Source organism: Strix uralensis, chromosome 5, assembly GCF_047716275.1.
Source record: "Strix uralensis isolate ZFMK-TIS-50842 chromosome 5, bStrUra1, whole genome shotgun sequence".
NCBI classification, from domain to species: Eukaryota; Metazoa; Chordata; class Aves; order Strigiformes; family Strigidae; genus Strix; species Strix uralensis.
In genome coordinates, this window is record NC_133976.1 from 59,881,826 (window position 1) to 59,898,413 (window position 16,588).

The 16,588-nt window shown below is 42.3% G+C and overlaps 1 protein-coding gene across 7 annotated transcripts; it reads right to left on the bottom strand.

Moving 5' to 3' along the window:
* Nucleotides 1-233: 233 nt before the first annotated feature.
* HMGXB4 (HMG-box containing 4) lies at nt 234-15,504 on the bottom strand. 7 transcript variants are annotated; one of them, XM_074871297.1, is made up of 11 exons: nt 15,278-15,504; nt 12,871-12,976; nt 12,161-12,279; nt 10,760-10,835; nt 8,761-9,833; nt 7,533-7,614; nt 6,982-7,046; nt 6,592-6,697; nt 5,875-6,044; nt 4,560-4,682; nt 234-2,600 (listed from the first exon to the last, which is right to left on the bottom strand). In XM_074871297.1, exons 2-11 carry the CDS (start codon nt 12,899-12,901, stop codon nt 2,556-2,558), a joined length of 1,890 nt encoding a protein of 629 aa, XP_074727398.1. In that variant the 5' UTR covers nt 12,902-12,976; nt 15,278-15,504; the 3' UTR covers nt 234-2,555. The 7 variants fall into 7 exon arrangements, with proteins under 7 accessions (XP_074727398.1, XP_074727399.1, XP_074727400.1 ...); XM_074871298.1 differs by having other exon boundaries at nt 15,216-15,504; XM_074871299.1 differs by lacking the exon at nt 12,871-12,976.
* Nucleotides 15,505-16,588: the final 1,084 nt, after the last annotated feature.

Here is a 16,588-nt window from a genome sequence, read left to right on the forward strand (position 1 = left end):
AGAATGGCCCCATGGTATCTGCCATGCTCGATGGTACGTCTCCCTTCAGAAAGGTCCCCAAATGGTCAGTAGTCTTCGAGCAATGTTTTGGGTGCTACGGGAAATAGTATAGCTTGCCTGCAAACTTGAGTTTAACGAGTTTAAAATTGAATCTGCTTTGCTGAGAAACACTAAATACTAGTAGTAACAGCTGCAGAAAACACAGTGTGTGCCAGAAATGAATGCCAATACTCTAAATGTTAAAAAAAATTATATTGTAAGTACAGTACAAAAGTTTCTTTGTATAATTGTAATCTGGATCAAACAGCAAGGAAATAACAAAAATATAAAAACTGCTAAGTTTTGCCAAAGTTTTCCCTCTAGTACCAAATACCACAAGATACAGATTATACAAAGTGTACAAACTTTAAATAAAAATACAATACACCAGGGTTGTGTGTGTTCTTCACTCTTGAAGAGTTTTCCATTGTACAGACAACAAAGCTAAAGCTGATCCCCTTCTGTTCCTTAGAGAGCAGATCTACCCCTTCATCACAGTGCTCTCAATTGTAAAGGGATGGAAAGAGCCAGTTAGTTTGTGCCTCTCCCAACAGCAGATGCTTTAGTACGGCCCAGGATCCAGAGTGGGATTGGACTGCCTTCTCCTGGGCCCTTCCCAGTTTCGGGATCACTGGGATTAGTCATATATTGTTAAAACTTGTATGCTCTGGTCTGAGGCTTGGGTTGAGAACTTGTACTGTGGTCTGAGAACCTTCTGCCTCCAGTGACTGAGAAAACCTTGAGAAAACCTAACACTGCACTGAGAAAAGCTCCGTAAGAGACAGACTACCTTTTACAGGCACAGCTGGGGAATACATGGTAAAGAGGAATGGGAAGAAAAACACTTCTGAGGGTTTAATATAAGTGTGATTTTGGGCTCAGCCACAATGAGAGACAGTTCAGTTTCAACTGCCCTGAAAAACAAGGTAGACTTCAGATTGGTAGTAAAAAAGTGCTCTTCTGTTACTTTAAAACTTTTATGCTATAAAGCTGGAAAGGCTAGAGTCAAATGATATTTCAGTTGTTCTACCTACCTTCACAAGATAGCCTGTTTCTACAACCACTTAAAATCTTCCTGGTGTTTCCCCATACAATGCCAATGCTTACTCCTATGCATGCAGCCAATTCCTGCAGAAAGTGGGGTGAGGCAAACTTGATTCCTATTTTCCACACACTGTTGGTGGAGGGAGGAATTTTTGCTTTTAAATTATGTATATATATACACACAGAGAAATATACAGGATAAATTAAAATCTGTTACAGATATTGGTAAAAGTTAAATACATGTGATATGAGCACCACATACATGTACATACAGACATACAAAAGCCTATATGAGAATCAAGTGCTCTCCTTCTAGAGGAGCAGAAAACCAAACACCAAGTATGTGGCTGGAAGAAAGGGGAATCAGTCCAGTCAACCCACATGAGCCCTACTCAGCCTTAATTGCTTCAAGCTGGTCATTAGTCACTGCCTCACAGCAGCACCATGGCTCTTTCGATACTGCTAGTGAAAGGGATGGGGGATAAGTGATCTCAGAAAACAAAGTTGTCTGTTCACAAAACAGGTGCAAGATGGGCAGAAGCAATCCATGTTTTTCCCAACTGCTTCCATGCTCCTATCCATCAAAGCAGGCTGACCATGCCCTGGAAAAATCAGCAGTAGGTTCATTCTCTCAAGCCAGTGCAGTTGGTTGATATATTGTGCTAATGATGGTTTGGGTGCAGGTCCACAAGAAAAGATTAAATTCACTGTCATCTTCCACTTCACTTCAAATGCCAGCTACCAGACCAGACAGCTGATGCTGACAACTTTCAGTTATTACTGACTGAAGAGAGGGGAGGGGTTAGAAGAAGTGACCAAGAGGCAAAGACCTCTGTATCTTTGATCAGCTATCCAGCTTTCCCCTCAGCAGTAGATTTTAAACTGAAGAACAGTTAGAAATAGGGCTGGTGAAGAGTTCAGTTCTATTCCTTGGTCCAAAATATATTATCATCTCTACCTGCTCATAGAGTATCAGTATACTTCAGGTTGAAAGGGATATCAGATCATGTGGTCCATCCCCCTGCTTAAAGAAAGTCCAACTAGAGCAGGCTGCCCATTCAGTATTTGAGTATCATCAAGGATGGAGAGGCAACAACCTCTCTGGGCCACTTGTTTCAATGACCCCTCTCACGGTGACATTTTTTTCTTTATATTGAGAAGTCCATTCTTGGGCTGCTTCCCCCACTAAAGGATCTGAATTTAAGGCGAGTATTTCAAAAGCCTTCTGAATTCTTCATACAAAATACTTTCAGATTGGAGGACATTTCACCCACCAACACAAAAGGGCTTTCTCAGCTTAACTTCACAACTTTTCACAAAATAGAAGTCAAATAGTTACAATCCTGTGTATATACTATACAGATATAAAACTTTAAAACCCTACACACGGAGCCCTTTGGGAGTGCCGGCGTAGTGCATATGTACACAAGTCAGTTATGCAGAGGTTGAGTACATCCCAGGATCCTTTCCCATCAAAGTCCAGGCATGATGTAGGCGATGTTGTCTAGTGTGTTTGACTGGGAAAAGAAATTCAGTATTTTTTAGTGTCAGGTAATGACTCAAAATCCTTAAAAAATGACACAGATGAGGGTACTAAGCACGTTCACTTGTCTTACAAGTTATCATATGATGAGATGACCAAATCTGCCTAGTCATCACCACCACTGCTAGGCTTATTTTCACGTTTTTGGAAATATAAATCAACTAAACATAAAGGTAGCCTCAGTATTTGTAAGCACCTGGAAACAAAATGCTTGAGGCTTTCCTCAAGTGACCTCCTCCTTATGAACCCCATACTCTGTCTCTGAATTTGAAACAAGCCGCATCAACCATATCACATCAACCACAGGAAAGACTAGTGATGAAGGACTTGAGCAAAGTGGTCAAAGTTGTAGCACATAAAAAAAAAATTACTTGCCTTTACACTCGTACAAATCCTTTATGAAATTCTGTAGTATAAAAGTAAAGAGAAAAACCCTTAAACACACCCCCTAATAGGCTGTCAGATGGGAAGAAGTGCCTTCCAGTTTTCCTTGCAAAACGTAATAGAATTCTGAGAATAAGAGTCCTTCTTGTGCACCTCAGAAAACAAGACCCAGCAGTATATTATCTGCATGTTCTTCAAATGAAGTATTTCAGTAAACTCAAGCCTGTGGCCGGATGGCTGAAGAAGGCCATATGAATACCACCTTTTAATTGCTGAAGACAGAGGAGCTGGATCTGCACCAGTTGTGATTCTAGAATTTAACAATGCCACCTACTGACCGAAAAGATAAATTGCATTCTACATGCAACACGACCGCTGGCAATTTTATCCATGTCTTAAAACACCACTGTCATTATGAATCTGATGGTAAAAATCAGAATAATTTATTTATTATCAAGTCTGAATACCAGTTTTCAGAAGTGGAAGGCAAGGGCCTTAATTCACCGACAGATCCACTGCTCCTTATAACAGTAAGTTGATCAAGTTTCCAATATACGCACCATTAGTCATGTGGTGTCATTGTACTTGGCAAGCAAGAAGGGAAAAAAGCATAGAATGTTTTTCCATGGCTTAGGATGGGAACACCCCACTGACTCAGCTTTTGTGCAGGCAGCCAGTTTGTGGGAGCTCACAGCTTAAGCTGTCAACTTTGCTGTTTTTGTTAATAGTCTGTTCTCAGAATGAATCAATGTTTGTGCTGCCCTATTATAACATGCAAATTCACATCCCATTTTTGCTGTTCTGCCAGATTTGTTTTTAATCTCTTAACTTTTGCAGACTATATGTTTATTTTTCATTTCTGCTCCTCTCCTTTGCTGCTTTATTCATGTCTCCCATTGGAGGTATGACTCCTGATTCCTTTTATGCTGCTACCATCTTAATCTGTGTTCACATCATGCTACATAGGTGCCACAAGCTGTTGCTAAATCAAAGCTCAATATTAAGTGTAGTTCAAAGTGGAAAAGAACCTCTAGTTATGAAGTTCCTTAAAACAGAGACTATTTTTCTTTCCCTGGAGAAGGTTACAGCCACATGTAAAAGGCCCTACTCAATCATATTAGGAATCCTGAGATCACAAGTTATTTTTCATGCTACTAAAGGAAAAACAGATGGTGTGATACAGAGCAGCTAGAAGGTGCTTTTTATTTCTATGGAAAATTAGAACTTTCAAAAATACTGGTATGTGTACAGGTGCTTTTATTTGATTCAGATAGATTGATTCAGTCACTAAACCAGGGCCTAGACACACTGCAATCAATGCTATATTAGGTCAGTTGACACTGGGAAAAAAAATGTTGCACAATGCCATATAACAGTAACGTCTGAAAGAATTTCAAGAAATATTCCTCTATAAAAAGTGTATGACCAAAACAATTTTCTTATTGCACTGAAATTATTGTCACATCATAGGACTGATTGGTCAAAAACCTCTAGCTGGACTCTACTGAAATTAACAGTGCTAAAATGGAAATAACCACAAGGAACTCACCAAAACGTGCTTAGGGCAGCCATTCAACTCAGGTAGTTGTGTGGTCAGACATGCTAATGGGCCCAAAGCACAGATGATTGAATCTAGAAGTACTGACAAACTTCCTGAAACAGCCACCATTCCCTGGAAGTAAGGAAAGAAAAAATTAGATAGGGATGAGTAATGGAAATTATGGGTCTTTCACAACTGCATTGATTCTCATGCAGATACAGTATCTTCACTCTTGAGCTCCTCTAGTCCACTTTCATTATTTACACAGTAACAAAACCATGTCATGCACTTCACAGAGAGACTGCTGGCTTAAAAATTTTAATAATTTAGTAAGCAACTAAATGGTGTAGGAAAAAAGTAGGGAACAATATAAAAGGTCAGAGAGTTGTCAGTTACATAAAACACTTAATTCCACAATTTTTTGTAATGTAACCTCTTTGCCATTTCATACTGTCTATTTTGTTAACTACATGAGTCCTAAAGACAGTAGTTTTTTTATTATTGAAATCTAAAGAAATGCTAAATCTGTAACAAATACTTTAGCCATTGATATACTCTCAGGAAAGGGAATTTGTGTGCCTTTCTGTAAAGGGGGAGATTTTACTCTGGAAAATTACCTCAATTGGTCATACCAGAAACAAAATGCAAGAACACTTAATTTTACTGCTGATAAAACAAGCAAGCATAGTGGGATGAGATGATCATGCTAGCCATAAAATTCAGTTATATTACCTGAGCCAAATTATGTGTTCTCCTTACAGGCTAGGTTGAGTTCTGAAAGTGCATGTGTGTGTGCATGCATAGAATCACTATCATCTAACAGTAGGAAACCATTAAAATATGACATCTTCTACATTACCAGGTAAGTTGAAACAATAGTAGCCCCCTATCCGATGCACTGGCAATATGATACTGCCAGAAAACAACAGGACATGCAAAAAACATCTTGGTTTGGCTGATAGTTTTCTAAGAAGACTTGAGACAGTAACAGAAACCAGAAACTGGCAAAGATAGCAAGGAAGTACCAGATCTAAGGTGAACATATAGTTAGAAAAGACTGAAGAGTTTGCTGAGCTAAGAATAGCCTTCAAGGACCTCAAGCTGCAAAGGACCTGTCTGACTTTGATGCCTACTATTTACTGAGAAACAAGGCCTTTTATTTCACTGAAAACAGCAATGTATCAAAGAAACACAGCACGCCGTTTCTAATTTCTCTTCCTAACAGAAAAGCATTGGTTAAACTTTTAAGGAAAACAAAATAATGATCCCAATCCTGTGTGTAGATTACATGACATCACTGTGACATTGCTGGTTAGAGACTTACCTCTGTTTCCTGCAGTCTGTGTCCAATGAGACTCAGAGATTCACCCAGCAACTGTAAGTGTGCAGCTACATCAATAGGATCTGTCTCAGGGACTTTCGCTGGTGAGGAAGACACCACCACGGTGCTGGTGGGGGATTTCTTATGAGGGGAAATCACTCCTGTTGGGGAAGCTGGAAACACACAAATTAAAATTTCGTATTCTCTTCTTTCATTCTTCACAAGCCTATTTACTTAGTAAAGTTCAAATCTCAAAGGCATGAGATGCTTAAATAGTTCTGTGGACCTGGTCCTGTGGTCTTTACTTTCCTTCTACATGTACAAAGCATCTACCTCAGCTGAATGCAGTTTTGCACATTTGGTTTGGGAGATTTGATAAACAGAGGTGCCAACCCAAGAAAACCCTTTTTCCTCTAGCAGGAAACTAATGCCCCTAGAACTTCCCTGCTGCCTCTTCTTATTTTACATTTCAATTCCTAAACTGCTAAAACCAGTATCATTCCATGAATTAGACAAGGAAATCTTTTTGAAAGATGCTGACATCATGCTTGCTCTCACAGAAAAATTGTTTTTGAGTAATGTGATGATTTAAATGTCAAGCCTTGGGAGAAAGCAGGTGGAGGTGTGAAGCAGGAAAGGACCTTTGTTCCTTATTCCACAGGCAACACTATCCTCCCTGTCCAAGAAAAAAGACCAGAGCAAATAAAGTGTAACAATTACCTTTTATTTTTGGTGCACCATCTGAAGATGATGCCTTCCTCTTCACAGTGGTGGCCTCTGCTTTATTCTGCTTGTGTTGGAGATACTGAGCTTTCTGTTTCCAGATCTGCAGTTACCATGGTATGAAAAGAGAGATTCATAACATTAGGTAATTCTGTTAATCTGATGCCAGGACCTGAAGGCAGAATGATGTTACAAAGCTAATTGGTGAAGCAATACCATGAGAAGAAAATGGGATGTTGTTATGATCACAAGGGCAAGGTTTTCATACTTTACATCCTTTGGGGACATAGGTAGCATTTTTCAAGGTATGGTGGCAATGCTGCCAGCACATTCTGACACCTAGTTTACAGAAATCATTTTACACAAACATCTCACACACACACTCACCAGTTTATCCTTCTCAGGTAGCTGCTTCCACACTTCTGCCAGTTTTTTACTTAGCTCTCCAAAATCTGGCAGAAGGAAAGAAGAAAAATGTTTAAAACAAATGAAATCATAAAATAATGGAGAGAACATATAATATTTACTGGTCCATGCATACACATTTAAGAAGCAACCCATTCCACAACTGAAACTCTCCACGCTGTCCTGAAAATGATTGCCAGTGGGCATTCCCATTACTGTTTAAAATAAAAATAAAGCTGATACTGGGAATATAAAGTCACATGTATATACAGCAAAGTGACACAATGAAGGTAACTCTTTAAGTAAAGAAAGAGCGAGCTAGCAATTTCTTTATCCAGATTCACAGCTTGGTTAAAATGCAATGAAATCAAATACTGAAATCCACTCCTGTCCCCTTTGTCACCTCTTATTCAAAGAAAATTAGCAGATTCTTTGCATTCTGTCAAAATGAAGAGGTTGGTATGAAACAGAATGTTCTGCTAATTAATCCAACTGGTGTATAATCAAAAGAGAAGGCTAGATTATTCTCTCACCTATTCCAGGGTGCTCAGACACAATAGTTGTACGATACTCCTTACAGAACACTTGATAGGCAGACATGTTTTTCTTCTTTGGCTAGTCAGAAGAAGAAAAGGAAACAAAGATTTTTAATTATCATGAGACCTACTTGAATTTAATAAGAATTGGCATTTATTGAAGACTTAAAGATGTGGTGCTTAGATCAGGAACCTAAATAAGCAGTGTTTTACATATTCTGGCTGAATTTAGTGTTTATGAAAGCACAGGAATCAGTCAGAACCAGTCTCAGTACAAGGCTTATCTTGCAACAACTCTATCAATGCATTTCATTCGTAAGTTACAACAACCTGCTATTCTAAATCCAGGATCAACATACAACTCTGTTAATATATCTCAGTTTTAAAACTTAAAATAATAAAAAAAGTCTGTCATACTATTCACAGTACCTATTACATATCTGTCAAAACAATTCAGTCCTCATTATGTTTTATTCCATTCCTTGCATGCTTACAAAATACTTCAAATTGGTAGGAAAATAGACAGTATAAGTACACTGACAGCAGAGGCATAAGCAGTTGCCAAGCTATGATTAGAGAAAACTTACCAAATAGAACAGAATAATGGCTGAACAAATTTGGGCTACATCTGCCCATTTTCTGACACAAAGCAACTCTTTGTCTATCTGAACATAAAGAAACTGCTTTTCCCCATTTATATACTTATACAGCCTCAGACTATATCACCTGTAAACTCATGCATATGCTAGCTACCATTTATCCTACTCATATTTTTCTACACTGACCATGGAAAACTGAATTTATGAGTACAGGACAAAACTGGGAATGTGGTAGTCTGCAAGAATTAGAATTTCATTTGAATATATGAGTAAATGGGTGGGTATCTTCACTTTTCAGGTCAGAGCTCAATTCCTTTTTACAGGAACTGTGATGATGGACTAGATAACTAGTCCAAAAGTCTGCCTGGCAATAGCTAGAACCGGTTACCTTAGAAAATGATGCAGTTGTGCTTGGTACATAACCTTTCAAAGAATCTCTATTGGCTAAAGACTGCTACAAACAGAAATCACAGTGGCTGACACATTTTTCCAAACATGCTTCAGTGAAACCATTGATCCTGGTATTAGTTATATTTCTGTTCCAATTTAACATGCCTTTGTAATGGAGTGCCTAATTCACCATTACGCACCACCCAATTTCTATTTTCCCTCCAATTTTTCCTTACTTTTTCTCTTTCTCTTTCCTTTTCCTTTTCTCTTTCCTTTTCCTTTTCCTTTTCCTTTTCCTTTTCCTTTTCCTTTTCCTTTTCCTTTTCCTTTTCCTTTTCCTTTTCCTTTTCCTTTTCTCTTTCCTTTTCCCATTTCTCAGCTTTGTCCTTCTCCTTGTCTTCCTTTTTCCTCCTCTTCTCACCTTGACCATCTGAGTGAAAAACAGCAGCAGGTGGTGGAGGAAGAACATAGGGGGTACTGGGAGGAGGTGGTGGTGACACTGTTACTTCTGCTACGGCCACAGAAGTGTGCCCAGAACTCTTTTTAGACTTAGAATGTTTCTTCTCTCTGTGTTTCTCCTTGTCTTTTTTTTTCTTACTTTTTTTTGACTTCTTCTTCTTCTTGATTTCCCGGTAGGAGTCATCTATCACTAGCTCTCCAGCCTCCAACTCCCCACCAGAAGAGGAACCAGATTCTGGCGGTGCCTCCATACCTGAAATCTCATACTCACTCCCATGGCCCTCTGAAAAAAGGGAGGTGTCAGCACCAAAACTCTCAGAAGATGGATGTGAATCTGGAGGTGGTTTGTGCTTCTTCCGGGATGACTTCAGGAAGCTCTGCAGTTCATGACCCAGCAGGAATGAGCCTTGCTCATCTCGAGATGATTTCTTTGAAGATTTCTTTGCAGCTGCTGGTGCTGAAGAGTAGGAAAAAGAATCATCATCTCCTGCACTACTTTTCTCTTTTGGTGAAAGGATGAGCTTCATCTTCAAGCCATCAGGTTCACGAAGAGTAAGTGTCTCCGTGTTCACGTAGAGAGGTTTCATTTTTTTAGATTTGTGGAAGCTGCCATCGTCCACTGAGTGCTCCCCACTGCTCCCACTCAGCTTCTTCTTGTGGTGCTCCTTTTTGCTTTCGGAATGGCCAGAGGAGGAATAAGATGATTTTTCAGATGTCTTCTTTGAAGACTTTGAGCTTGTAGCCAAAGGTGAGGTAATAGCCTTGAGTAAATCCATGGTTGTATCAGCTGAGGATGGGCCAGAAACTGCTTTTTTCTTCTTCTTTGATGGTAGATCCAAAGGCGAAACACCTGAAAAAGATCAAGAGAAACGTACATCAAGATGATTCCCTTAAAGACAGCATTACACTAGCCCAAAGAAGTGAAGTGGGAATCCTGCAAGACTTATGATTGCAGCTAACAGATTTACATCCTGGCTTAAACACATCTCTGAAACATGTAGCCAGCTCAGCACCGCCTTACTCATACAATTCAGGAGCTCTAACACCCAAGCTGGTAAAATAATTTAAGGCAGGAGGACAGAGTAGGAAAGTTCTTGAAGTTTTGTCAAACTCTGTATTCTATTGTGAAATAACGTATTTTGATGAAAATGTACCTTACTGAGCCTGAAATAACACCCTGAGTGCAAGGTTTTAGTGTCATTTTTTAGACAAGGTGAGACCAATGAATTTAAAACACAAGCTTTTTCATTTTGAAAACAGATTCTGACAAAATTTCAGCTTAGCTTTCTCTTTAAATTGGGCCAAAAAAAAAATTTTAAACTTGTTAAGCTTTTATGAACAGAATTGTCATTTTCTAGCCAGCTTATTAATTGTGAGAATAATGTTTCTGTATTTAAACTGAACCCAGAAGCCTTTATTTTTCACCTTGATACATTCTACTTTTATAAAATCAGAGCAAGTAATTACTAACTGCAAGTAAAATTACAGTTGCAAAGCAATAGGGAAAAAAGAAATGCAAATGCCAAAAGGGAAGGCACAAGATCTCCACCCCCAACAATGGCAACTGTTAAGTTAGACTCTGAAAATATCATTCCCTAATCTTCTGATGTCTGGTGCTGATCAGCGTCGGGTTTCTGATTACTTGTCCTAAGACAGGTTGATGTACTCTCCCCCCATAAAGTTCTAACCACAAAGCTTGATGACACTGGTTTAACAGCATCCTTTCCTCAAAGTCACGATCTGTTAGCCCCTTCCCCTGCTTGTTTACTATCTTACCTCTGTAGCAGAACTCATCGGAGGAGTGCTTTCTCTTCTTTTTGTGAGGTTCGGTCCCTGGAAAAAGCTCACTGTCCTAGAATAGGAAGAAAAAAGTTGCTGACAAAGAAGAGGGAAATCACATGAGATCCACATGTATTACTGATATATATAATAATTTGGAGGAGATATCAAATGTTACTTGTACTACTGTAACATCAGGACACCCTAGGTATGAACCAGGATCATTATTCTAGGTGCTAAAACAAGCAAAGAAAACATACTCTGTCCCCAAGAGCCCACAGTGTAGGTTTAAGGTAAGAGACTAAAAGCATGGTACGGATAGGTGGGAGAATACAAAAAACGGTATTAGTCAGGACTGGTTTTGGCACATCAGCCACCTAACCAGCATCACGCTTTCTGTAGGCATTGCAGTGTGACAGGGCTATAAGGAAACTGACAGATCTCTATAGGGAGCTCCCTCCAAGCAAGAGGAGCAATACACAAGAGAACTTGAAAAAACACATTTGAAAGTGTTAAGAAATGGGCAATGAAAGCCAGCACTTGGAGATCAGCTGATGAGTTGATAAAAGACAGACATCTACCTCTTAATAAAGCTAAGAAATAACAAAGCATGCATAGGCTGTCAAGCCTTGAAAATGAAGGTGAGCAGTTCATGTTTAATATGCTGAAAAAGATAAAAGAATTGAAAAGAGGTACAGAGAGGTGACAATTAAAATGATGGGGCAAAAAACTGTCTTTAATATGTCATGTCACCTAATTATTATTTGTCTCTTGACCAATTTACAGTCTGAAAATGAAGCTTCTCTACAGAATTCCATCCGCATGGTAGAAGATTTTAATTTTAAACTAGAACTTCTTTTCCAGATTAAAAAAAAAAATAAAAATAATCAAAAGATAGTCACCGTTGAGCTAGCAGCAGAAATTTTAGCTCAAAGTGGAAAGTTTTGAAGAAACTTAAGTTGTCAATATGTGATTTCAGAGTTAAGGCCCCCTCTCAAGAGCTATCATTTCAGGCTGTCTGCAGAATCAGGAAGACAACAGCGCATCAGTTAACATTATATTCATTCTTTGCTGGCTATCCATACAACCATAAATTCTAAAACTTTTTTTTTTTAGTGTAAAAATTTATTCATGCTATCTTATGACTGCAAGGTTCCACATCAAGACTAGGACAGCATCCTACTACCCTATTTTCTGAGGCCAGAAAAATCAGAATCAGTTGTAATTGGGATTGACCCACTCCTTTTCCCCAGGACAGTTACTGAATACAAGCTGCTCTTGCTGTCTTCTACATGCATTTCTATATACAAAAGAACAAGAAACCCATCCATCCCATTCCATCACTAGCTTTACACATATCCTTAAACCTTCAACCTTTCCTCAGAGAGCAACTCTGACCTGAGTTGCTATCTCGTCTTCCTCTTGCAGCAGATCCTTGTAGGAGCGCTTTTTCTCTCGCTGTATCCTGCCAGTTGCCAGCTCCTCGTCATCAACACTTCCGTCACTCTCTAGGAACTCTAAGATTTATGTGAAATGAGAAAAAAGGAAGAAATTAAATACCCCATTAAGGAATGATAGACATGTGGACTATGCTCAAAATAAGATAGCAGCGGACGCTGGCACAGAGTGATGCACAAAACCCAACAAGCACAGGGACCTAAGAGATAACAATCTGTACTCTCTGATCACAGGGATGGGGCTCAGTGCTCTAATGCTGTAACACAATCACTCAAGACTTCATTTCTAATGCTTGTATACTTCTTCCTAAAGACAACCGGACCTAGAAACGTTACCATGACTAAACATATCCTTATCCCTGGTCTCCTGTTCCACTGACCTGGCAGGGAGAAGAAAGGCTGCAGTGGCAGAGTTTCCAGTCAAGGTGTTTGCATTAGGAAATGCCACCCATTTCTCTCAAATTCTAATCCCCACACTTTACACCTGGAAGTCAAGGGCTTGGGATCCTCCAGAAACTTGGCCAGGTTAAATTTAAGGGCTCCACAGCATACTAGCTTCCTTTCCCACTCTGACTGCATGGCCTGGCAAGGGCTGCAGAGGGTACCCTCTTTTTTTTGGCCACTCCCTCTGAGATTATGAAGCAGTCATACCTTCTTTCTTCTTGAAGTCATCATAAGCCATGGTGGTCCTGCAGGAGCCTGAGATTGTGTTGCCACGTCTGGGCTCCTTCCCCCGTTCCCATCTACAGGAAAAGGTCTGAGAAACAGAGAATGAAAATAACCCTCCCATAAAGAATCACGATGCGAAATGGGAAATTTCCTCTCAACAAAGTGAAGATTCTCTGGAAGACAGTGGGAAAGGAAAGGAGTCTACCTTCTGGTTGGTTCATGCTCACTCTTCAGGCTTGACAGAAATTTTTTTTTTAAGTTAAATTAGAGGTTGTTCTATTATTTTAAAGATATAAAAGACCACCTCTTCCTTGTAAAAACTCCAAATCACTGAAGTAGTTTATTTAGAAAAATAGAAAGAGGTGAGAAGAGAGCTGAGAGTGATTTTCATGACACACAAAACTGCACCCAAACTTGTGTCAAAGCCATTTTTTGTCAGGAGCCACTACAGCAAAGAGGGGGATGTTTAAAGAGAGATTTCAAACCCTTGAATCTCAGATGAAGGACAAGAAGGAACCAGGCAGAAATCAATGTAATACAAAAGAATTATTTCAAATCTTTTTAACTAAAGGATTGCACAGTTTGTAGTGAAGGTGTGCATCCTTCTGATGTGTTTCCCAACACTACCACTGCAGCCATTCTGAATGCCAGCCTGGGAGAGGGAACAGAAGAAAGCACTCCTTTTTGCTAGGCCTTCTGCAGCACACCAACCCCTGTCAGGCCCCAGGTTTCAGGCTTCCTCTAACTGAGTCATTCTGTTCCACAACCACTGGCATATAGCAGGACAGTCCCCTTATGGAATAGCTGCACTCTTGGTTCTCTCAGAGTAAACGGCTTTTGTTCTTCAGTCAACAACCAGCCTAACATGAAAAGATTAACCTTCTGCTCGTAAGTGATTAAACCAATTGCACCTAACTGATTTTGTGTGTTTGTGTGTATGTGCACACATATGTAAGCATTCAACCACAAAGACCATGCAGCTTGTTTACCCTAGTGTCACAGTAATCTTGCCACACTGGTTACATTTGAATATCTTAAGAGCAGGGAACTTGTGCTTGTACATCCCTGCACATACCTCAATTTTATAAATAACTGACTGAGGCTGAGAAAGTACAACATACTCATCCTATAGTGGTTACTTAAGTGAAACAACAATGTTCCAGTTAAATCAAGCTTGTAGGTACAGAGGAGATATTTCTGTTTAAATTCATAGGAACACATGGTATTTCTTCAGATTTTGGAAAACATCTGCCACAAAATGTTTTAAGTCAGTATTCTGACCACTATATGTTGTTGGTAGCAAGCACAGCGATTTGGAGACAGAATTTATTTATTGCCAGTTCCACGTCATCAACACTTTGGTCACTCTCTAGGAACTCCAAGATTTATGTGAAATGGGAAAAAAGGAAGAAATTAAATACCCACAAGAGCACTGCATATGTATACACACTAGAGGACTGCACTTTGCAATAAAAGAGCATCTTGCCACTTGTGGGCTCACAATCTTGAACCTGATCTTGTCAACATTTCATGATGTTCAGTTGTCATACGGACTTCAGTGGGAACACACATGATACTAAAGCATTGTGCTCAAGAGGATAAAGGCCTAATCTAGATATTGCTCAGCAAAACAAAGCTGAAGACAGTCATACATGAAAGGATGACTTGGAGAAACTAAGATTTGTTTATAGCTACGTGTATACCTTTTACTCTCTTTTTAAATCTCATGTGCTTGACAGGTATAAAGGCTGGTAGATAATGCCCAAAGGGGCTTACAACCTAGACCCTGCAAGCACAAAACATATCCTTAACTAGTCTCATTCTATAAATCCTAATTAGGTTTCCCCACTTCAAATACTTCGGTTTCGGCACAGGTTCAGTGGAGAAGCTCTCTCTTCACGTCTGCCGTTCCTTAACGCACAAGCTTGCGGGATCAAGGCCAAGCGTCGCTCCTCTGCAGCACCCCCGGGCCGTACGGGGACCTCCGCACTTCGGTCCCCCTCCGGGAGGCTGCACAGCCCGCTAGCGACAGGACCGCGGTGGGGGGAAGCTGAAGGGCGGCGGCAGCGGCTCGGGCCGGGCTCCCTCACCCCATTTCCCGCTGGCGCTCCCAGCGACCTGGAAAAGCCGCAAGGCCGCGGGGGCAGGCGGCCCCCGCCGAGAATTCCGAGGGCGGCGGAAGGGGCAAACACCAGCCCCGGCGCCTCCGCAGACGCAGAGCCGAACCCGTCCCGCGCCACCCGGGGCACCCCGCGGGCCAGCCCCGCGCATGCGCGCCAACACCGTCAGGGCCCAGGACCCGAGCCCCGCTGCTGCCGCCCACGCACCTTCCGCCGCCTCCGTTTCAAGCGGGCTTGGCCGCCCCACTCCCGCCCGCGCGCCCTCTCACCCGAGCGGGCTCCGGCCTCACTCTAGCCCGCGGCTCCGCCCCTGCAGCAGGCCAGAATGTGCCCCGGCGGCGGGGCCGCCCAGCGGCGACAGGGCCTGACGGCCCACCGGTACCGAGCCGCAGGGTGGGGGGGCGCCGCGGCCACCTCACTCTGCACTGCCGCTTCCCGCCGCGCCGCCGCCCACAGTCGCCATCTTGGAGAGGGAGACAAGGGACACCCGCCCGGCGCCGGGGCCAGGGATAGCCAGCCGAGCGCCGATCATCTCCAACGTGGCACCCGCAGGGCGGGGGAGAAGGCGGGGTGCAGGAGTGCCGAGCGCATCGATGGACGGGTCGGGCGGGGAGCGCCGTTGCCCGGGATCTGAGGGGGTCGCGATTGCCACAACCCCGCACCGGGCGGCACGGCCTTCGGGCGGCAGCTGCCACTCATTTAGCCTTTCCTGCCACGGCCCGCCGCTCTTAGCGTGGGTGGGGTTCGGAGTACCGTGCGCTGGGGACTGCCCTGCGGCTCGGCCCCGGACCTGGCCTGGGGCCTCCTCCCTCTCGCCCTCCCCTGTGCCCCGCTGGTGCAAGCGCACGGGCCCAGGGCTGGGACCAGAGTTAGGGGCTGTAGTGCACTGCTGCTCGCACTGGGGGCTGGGCCACCCACCGTGCCCCAGGCACCCCAACATGGTTTCCCGGGTGCCGTGTGCCCCCTCAAAGGTGTGGGAGCCACGAGTGGGCCACACACAGGGCACCTGTGCTCGGCCCTGGCTCTGATACTGACGACCTCGTGTAAAGTGCATGGACACCATTCCCCTGTTTTTGGCACAACCTCCTTTTCGTGCATGTGTGTGCTGTGCTGTTGTGGCACAGCTTCCCCTCTCTCATCCTCCCTGTCTTTAAGAAACAGGTCTCTGAGCTGGCTGGGCTTGCAGTGTGAGTTAGTTATTGGCTGCTTGTGCCTGCCACAGTGGGTCAATGGAAAAGGGTGAAATCCTGTTATTAAGCAGTTACAGAGCTGAGCTTTCATGAGATTAGTTGTGCATGCCCATGCATGGGCACATCTGTAAGCCTATCTGATCGCCTGAAGAATTGAGTGGATGCGCTGCACAGGTGGAGAGTCAGGACTAGCTGGAGCTGAGATAAGCATGTCTGAACACCGCACTCGGGGCTACTGCCAGCAAAGGCATCATGCAACCCTCACACCCTTTCCAATCAACTGTCCAAAAGTGGCAGGCAAGAAAAAGGCAAATTACCCTGAGCATCTTCTAAAGGGTTCATTCATTACTGCAAAGGGTTCAAGGCAGAGGCAAAAAAAAAAAATCAAGA

Excerpts from the sequence above, each read along its gene's own strand:
- HMGXB4 (XM_074871295.1), bottom strand. The coding sequence starts at position 13,009 with ATGGGAGGGTTATTTTCATTCTCTGTTTCTCAGACCTTTTCCTGTAGA. Across the intron at positions 12,280-12,870 it reads TGACTTCAAGAAGAAAGAAG|AGTTCCTAGAGAGTGACGGA; the intron begins GTATGACTGCTT and ends CATAAATCTTAG. Across the intron at positions 2,601-4,559 it reads GCTGCCCTAAGCACGTTTTG|TCAAACACACTAGACAACAT; the intron begins GTGAGTTCCTTG and ends TTCTTTTCCCAG.